This window comes from Perissodus microlepis, chromosome 19 (assembly GCF_051167445.1).
Source record: "Perissodus microlepis isolate ML-2025 ecotype Zambia chromosome 19, ASM5116744v1, whole genome shotgun sequence".
NCBI classification, from domain to species: domain Eukaryota; kingdom Metazoa; phylum Chordata; class Actinopteri; order Cichliformes; family Cichlidae; genus Perissodus; species Perissodus microlepis.
This window is the reverse complement of record NC_140479.1, coordinates 6,937,707-6,945,688: the sequence shown is the minus strand read 5'-3', so window position 1 is coordinate 6,945,688 and position 7,982 is coordinate 6,937,707. Positions and strand designations below refer to the sequence as shown.

Below are 7,982 nucleotides of genomic sequence, written 5' to 3'. Positions count from 1 at the left end.
CAGTCGTTGATTGACTGACACTTCAATAAAACCTGAGGACACGAGAAAGTTATTTAAAAGGGAAAGAAGAATAAAAGGAGTGAGGTGCAGGTGAGTCCACAGGACTTCTGAGTTTTCTGAGGGGAAACGGGTCAACTATCTCACCTCAGGTTGTTTAGGAAAAATGTTTGATCAGATTATATCTGATATTATCAGATTTTATATCTAACCCTAACTCATGTCATCAAATGTTTTATTCACTGAGGTCAAGAACAAAACAGCCTATTTGTTTGAAATAAGTCAATAAAAAGAGCGGGGGGAAGGAGGACAAGAGGGACAGAGCAGCTGGAGCTGAAGCGAGTCAGATCTGAGGTCAGAGTTCAAACAGATGCAGGTTAAAATTAGAGTTTTGCCACATCACTGCCACAGTGAATCTAACCTGAGAGGAAGCTGACACACTGGGTCCTGCTGATCAGACGGAGGCCAATTCAAACTGGGCTTTTTCTCCAAAAAAGAACTGGAAAAAATTCACACTAAATAAAAGATCCTTAACCATGATCAGATTTTACACAAGTATTTTATGAAATATTTCATTAGCAATTAATTCATTATTTCATCCACACCCAAGTGTCGTTTTAGCCTGCTGGATGGATGTAAGTAATCCTGATCTCATCAAAGTGGAAGGAGCGCTGTCGCAGATCATTCTTCCCAACAGCAGTTAGCGTCTATAACTCCTCAGTCACGACGTCACTGGACATTATGGACATCCACGGTCAAACTTCATGCATATTGCACTTTTTATATGTATGGACGTGTGCAGGTATATGTGTATGTATATTTAGTGTGTGCGTGTGTGCGTGTACATGTCTATACTTATAAGTAAAATACTTATCTATTACTTACATAGTAATAGTAATGGTAGAATAGTTACATTTATGTCTTGCATATTTCCACAACCCTTTATCCATAATCACATACTGTGTATGCCACCATTGTATATAGTATATTACCTTAATTATTTTTTATTTGTTTGTATTTTATTTGTTTTTTGTATTTTTCTTCTGCCATCTGCACCTAAACTGAGGTAATGCACAAATTTCCCTGCCATGGCGGGAGATCTACCTCCGCCTTACACTTATCTTATCCTAAAATAATTTGAACAACACAAATCAGTGTGATTCAGCTAAACACCCGGACTGGATTATCTGATCTTGTTCGATCATATAATCCTTTTTTGTCTTTCTCAACCAGATTTCAGGATTTCATCCTATTGGATTATGGAGGACCATTTTAAAACTTTGGGCTTTGCTGCACATAAAAAAATAACTTGATTATTTAGATTCACAAAGATACACCAGAGTCTGCACTATTGATCTAAAATTAATTAAACAATCATCAGGATCACAAACACAGCCAGGAAGGTTCGGCTTTTATCGCCATCACACTTTATTACAGTTTATTTACAGTTTATTTACAGTATATTCAGGTTTTTTTTAGGTGTGATGTTTCCAGTCATGTGTTCTCGAGATCCAACAGTGTCCTGTCTAAGCAGCTAATGAAACTGATTGGCAGTTAAACCTTATCTCAGGGCAGCTCCACCATACTCTGGGACCTAAAGCCTGATGCTTTCAGTCTATTTACATCATGCCTTTACGTCAATGGCACACTGTCCAATTACAAGAGGATTTCCATGCTAATATGATCTCACTACCAGCTGTGCAGCTGCAGGAAGTCGGGCAGCATGCTGATTTGGTCTGCACCAAACTGCACCAAAGAACGCAATGCCTGCAGCAGCAGGGGAGGCGGCGCCACACCTTGGAGCCAGCTGAACACTTTGTTTCCCAGCAGGCTTTGCCAGCGCTGCGGTTCGTCCTGCAGCCGCTGCAGCAATGGTGGTTTGGGCAGAAAGAGCAGCAGGTAGTCCAGACAGCGCTGTGCGTGGTGTCGTTTCGACACGTCACAAGAAACAAGTCTCTGCAGAGCGGCGTCGAGGCCGTCGGGCCGTGCACCCTCGACCAGCAGCAGCAGCAAACAATCGGCGTGCGACAGTTCCACCGCTAGCTGCACAGCACTCTTTCCTGCATCTGCAACGTGCGAGCAGCCGCCGCAGCTGTCCAGGTAGTCCTGTCGCTTGGTTTGCTCACCACAGTTCTTCAGAGCTGCCATCATCATACCGAGGATCACCAAGCGGTCATAGCGAACCGCAATATTCAGGTGTGGTGCCCCACTGCCGCGACAGCAGCAGTAACTGCACCGTGGCGCTCTGAGCGCGCTCACAGAGTACCTGTTGAGCAGGTATTGTGCATAGTCCTGGTGGTCATGTATGAGGGCGTAAAGCAGCGCCTCTGATGGCAGGAAGGCTCGAGGGTGGCCGTCGTCCCAGCAGAAGACCTCCATGCAGCGCATGTCTTCCAGCAGCCAGACAGGAAGTCGCTCCCGCACAGAGCAATAGAAGGAGAACGCCGTCCGCTCACATTGCCGCTCAGATGGAGACGAAGACACGTAGTCAAGCTGAGAGGACAGCAGCCACGGCATCCCTGCACACCTGACGAGGTCCGAGAAGGTCTGAGGATGAATGAGGAGGTTTGATGACAGGTGAGGTGCTATGAAGAGTCCTGAGGAGGACTGTGTCTACCTGAGGACCTATGAGAGTCTGAATCAGCCGACGCTAAGAGCCAATCCTGCAGTCTCATTCAAACCTTCATTCTAAGCAACTCCTCACTTTTATACTCCTCCCCCACCCCCTCCTCAGCTGCCTGTGGGTGTTGATTTTCCACTGAGGGGTTGAGGTGGAGGGGAGTTCCTTGCATAGTGAACATTGTGGCCTTCAAACTGCTGACGAAAGTAAACAGGAACAGAAATGTTGAGCTGAGCAGACATCAATGGTTATTATCTGTGACACACAGATAATTATTGATTGATTATTGATCAGAGGAATATGCTGATTAGATTTTCAAATTTAAAATGAAAACATTAAGTTTTAAATCAAACACTTTAAAATTCCTGATTTATCATACATGTGGTCTTTGTTTTCAGAGACCCTCTCCACACAGTCCCCATTAATGTGTAAGGGCTGAGGGTCAGATTTGCTCCTGAAGTCAGCTATTATTTATATATTGTTTTTGTCATGTTGAGGACCAGGTTGTTCCGGCTGCACCATGATCACAGATTTTCCACTTTGTCCCTGTATGCAGACTCATCTCCCCCGTGATGAGCCCGATCACAGTTGTGTCGTCCACAACTTAACAAAAGTGTTTCACGGGTGGGTGGGGGTGCAGTCGTGAGTGTATAGCAGGGGACTCAGCACACACGCCGGTGTTGAGGCTGAGTGCTGAGGACAGATGGGGCCCTACTTTAACTCTCTGTGAGCGGTCACTGAGGTAGTCCTTGATCCAGAGACGGGTGGAGTGAGGGAGGCCGAGGTCGTGTAGTTTGGTTACCAGCCTGGCAGGGACGATGGTGTTAAAAGCTGAGCTAAAATCAATAAAAAGAAGCCTGATGTAACTGTCCTTTTGTTCTAAGTGAGTTAGGGTTGTATGGAGGGCTATGGCTATGGCATCCTCTGTTGATCTGTTCTTCCTGTATGCAAACTGGTGGGGATCAAATGTGGCTGGAAACCCTCGAATGATGCGAGTTCTGACCAGTTCCTCGAGACACTTTGAGATGACTGGAGTAAGAGCCACTGGCCAGAAATCGTTTAGGCACTGGATGGTAGTTTTCTGTGGAATGGGGATAATGGTAGAGGACTTCAGGCAGGATGGAATGGTGGCCTGTGTTAAGGACAGGTTGAATATTTTAATAAAGACCCCTGTGAGCTGGTCTGCACAGTCCTTTAGCACCCTAAAGTCGGGTCCTGCTTTTTTCTTGGAGTTTACTGTCCTTAGTACACGCCTCAAACCATCCTCCCCAACAGTTAAGATGTGGCTGGTGGATGTGAAGTAGCCACTTCTGGTGTTTTCTGTTCGAAGCAGGCGTAGAAGCAGTTCAACTTCTCTATAAGTGTAGCATCGCCATCCATGCCGTTGGTTCTGGGTTTGTAGTTGGTGATGTTGGGGACTGTCCTCCACACCTGCATTGAGTTATTACTGTGGAGATGATCCTGAATTTTGTTTTTATAGTCCAGCTTAGCCCGTCTGATGCCCTTTTTCAGGTTTACCCTAGCTCCACTGTACAGTTCCACGTCTCGCAACCTTTAGGCAGGGTTTTTTTCTTCAGCAGGGTCCTGACTTCCTCTTGTCATTCAGGGTTTTTGACTGGCATACACCCGGATACCTTTTTCAGTAGTGACAGTGCCTGTGCAATTCTTGATGTAGGAGAGTACGAATGTAGTAGTACGGAGGGGGTGTAAGCTGGCAGCACAAACAGGGAAATGTGGTCCGACTGGCCAGATGGGGTCTTAGTATGGCCTTGTATCCTTGCTTAATGTTGGAGTAGACTTTATCTAGCAGGTTATCCCCACATGTAGCACATTTCACATGCTGATGGAATGCAGATTTAAGTCTACATGATTCAGGTCCCCCGCTATTATGTGGGTCCCATCTTGATATATGTTTAGCTGGGTCCTAATGGCACTATGTAGGAGGCTAAGAGCAGACATAGCATTAGCGTCTGGAGCTATATACACTGCCGTGATCAGAATCGCTGACGATAACTCCCAGCGGAGGAAAAAAGGTCTGCATTTAATGGTAAGGAACTCTAAGTCTGCTGAACAGTGGCTGTACGTGTCTTAGGGGTGTCCAAATTCATAGGCTGCATCCTCCTGAGGATCCTGGCCTTTGCGGTCTACGTGGGCTGGGTCCTCAGGAGGCCGGGTAGGCGGAAGTGAGCGGCTGTGAAATTGGACGGTCTAGCCTTCTCGATCTGTTCCCGCCCTTACTTCTGCGTATTTCCGGTCGCTAGCACCACAGTGCAAAAAAACGTTACAAAAATGGACCCAGAAATGTCGCCGGTAAGTTTTACACCTCAGGCTCATCAGAGACAATCATATCCAGGTAAAATAATTTTCATTACTCTACACACGTTTAGGAATTACTTGGCATGTTTCATGGATAATTCCAGTGACTGAATGACTGCCGGTCAATCAAAATATCTGAACCAAATCTCTTTGGAACTTATAGAAGAACATTTTCTATTTATTTCCTATTATTCATTTGATCGTTTAACTTATTTGTGTGCATAGAATGGCTGTAAAAATGTCACAAAGCTGAAAACAGGGTTGTTTCACAAAAAAGCTTAGTTACACAGATGAAGTGTAACTCTTTTCACAGAGTATTAGTATATTTTACCCAAACTTAATAATCAGAATAATGCTTTAATCTCTTAAAATAAATCAAATCATACCTTTCTATTAAAACTGTTTTTGTTGTTCTCCACCTTTTCCTTAACCAGACAAGACCATTGTACTGCAGGATTAACCTGAGTGTCCCAGTCCTGGACCGTTTTTTAACCAGGAAGATGCAAAGCCTGATTTTCGGCTAAGCAGGGAGTCCCTGGCAGTGTTGCTAAATCTCCTGAACCAAGATTGGTGGCATGGTTGGGGTGCCACAATTGAGATCCTGGTGTTACTTTTCTGGTTGGCAAGTGGAGCATCCTACAGGGTGGTCTCAAGAGTGTTTGGGGTGCCTCGTTCTACTGTCCACTACATCGTCCGCCGAGTCACAAAAGAGGTGGTGGCCATTCGCCACCATGTCATCCACCACCCAACGACCCCCAGAGGACCTGGAGCTAGTGGGTTTGCAGGGCTGGCACGCCACAGAGCCTTTCTGAAAGCGGTGGGTGCAATCGATGGCTGCCACATCCACATCAGGTGTCCAAGCAACCCTGATGGTCAGTGCTATAGAAACAGGAAACTGTTTCCATCTGTCAATGGAAAATTGTACTTAGTAGTCAGTATAAGCTTTTAATGATATAAGTTTACATGTGATAGAATACTGCACGTTGACCTTTTTATTACCTAAAACTGATTGTTCTTTATAAAACTTGTTCTGATATTTTTATCTGAATCTTCCCACAGCGATAGTAAGAAGCTGAACAAGCAGTCCTGAGCTCTTACCAGGAAAAAGGGCTGCTTCCCACATTCCAACACACACACACACACACACACACACACACACACACACACACACACACACACAATCACATACGCACATGCTCACGTATCAACATTCCACTGAACAAATGTATTCATTATTGTATTACTTTTCTTGTGTATAAATAAAGACAAGTGCAAGAACAGAGAGCACATCACAGGGCCCCCACTCTGGTGTGAGCGCTCTGTGACTGCCCTTGCAAGTAAAAACTGCAGCGTGTGTGTCTCCACTCTCTGACTCTCAGCTGAAGAAGTGTCATTTAGAATAAATCTCTTGACACCATCCATCATCTTCAGGCGGTTTGTGACCATCGGTGCCGCTTCAATGATACACACGTGGGCTGGCCTGGGTCGGTGCACGATTCCAGGGTGCTCCGCCACCGCCCACTGCACAGACAGTCAGTTTACCCTCCTTCAGGGCATTTCATCCTCGCAGATGGAGGGTGCCCATGCCTCCAACGTCCACTCCCCCTCATCACTCCCCACAGGAACCCAGTCCAAGGTGTGGGAGCCCAGCGCTTTAACAGCCAACAATCCAGGGCACGCTCCATTATAGAGCGTACTTTTGGAATGATGAAAAACAGGTTCAGGGCCATCTTCCTGCAAGTGCTGGAGGTGCACCACACCTTTGTACCTCATATAAGTGACCACCCAATGCCTTTTTTGTACAGTGTCTCTTTATGTCTGTCTCCACGTTGGTTAAGTGTTGAGTAATTGCATATGAGAGCATGAGGGTGGGAATGGATGTTTGTATCTGTGTGTGCCTGTATGTCTGTGTCTATATGTCAGGTTGGGTATCAGACGCCACCTCTCTGGGGACATCTCAGGCCCTCCAAGGTTTGGAGGCCTATCTCCCCCCACCACTTCTCCTGCCAGTGGCAGACGCCCTCAGACATCGGTGCGTTGGTGGTTCTTTGTGTCCGGGGATGGGCGTCCAGGTACACACCGGCTCACTCCTGGTGGCCGCTTATCGGGGCCTGGAGCCTGGGGCTCGCTCGGGCCACTTCGGAGGTGGGGTGCCCTCGGCCTCTCGGCCTGGGGCTCGGTCACTCTGGCACAGCTGGCTGCCGGCGGAGTTCACGGGCACGTCACTGCAACCCCCCCTGGCTTCTGCTCCGCGGCTGCTGAGTGACCCCTCATCTGGGACTCTCCTCAGCTCTTTCTGGGACAGTGGCGCGGCTGCCCCTCTGTTGGTCTTCCTTGGTCTCTTGTGTTCTGAGGGCCTCTGGATGTCTGGAGTTTTGATCTCCTCCATACCTGCTTCATGCCCTGGAGGACGGGGCTGTGGCCCCCCCACACCCTCTAGCAGATCATTACATGAAGGAACCTTTTAAGAACAAGCGCGTCCATGCTCACAGGTGTACACACAGGTGCTCACACACACAAACTACACCCTTTTTGGCTCCTACCTCAAAGCACACTGTGCGCTGTTGATCTTACGTGCTGCACAATAATGTTTAATATTTAGTATTTACTGTCATATTCCCATATATCATTGTGATGTTGTATATTCTATTACTCTTGTTTTATTCTGCTTGTTTTCTTTTTTCTTTCTCAACAGGTGATCCAGGTGATCGATATATGTATTTTTTTTTTGTCTGCTTATTCTGTTGGTTGTTGTTTTTTGCCCTTCTCCCCCGTCCCTCTTCTCAGCTGTTTTTCTTTCCCTCTTTCTTTCTCCCCTTTCTTTTCCCCAGTAAAGTCTGTCCCGTATTCAGCAAGTGAAAATAAAATAAACAATAAAAGGTGAATCAAATGGACCATTACGGCAAGGCTGGGATGGTCAATTTGGTAAAGTAAATCCGTTGGGCATCTTTCTTCGCCTTTAGACAATAATTGTGATGGCAAAAGAGCCAAACGGGACAGGCAAAAAAAAAAAAAAAATGTAATGTCTCACTGTTATGTATCAGGTGAC

The 7,982-nt window shown here is 46.3% G+C and overlaps 1 protein-coding gene across 1 annotated transcript; it reads right to left on the bottom strand.

Annotated features, from left to right (window-relative positions):
* Positions 1-231: 231 nt before the first annotated feature.
* On the bottom strand, positions 232-2,671 carry ankrd9 (ankyrin repeat domain 9). The gene has a single exon (XM_084915459.1). It carries the CDS (start codon positions 2,512-2,514, stop codon positions 1,687-1,689), a length of 828 nt encoding a protein of 275 aa, XP_084771585.1. The 5' UTR covers positions 2,515-2,671; the 3' UTR covers positions 232-1,686.
* Positions 2,672-7,982: the final 5,311 nt, after the last annotated feature.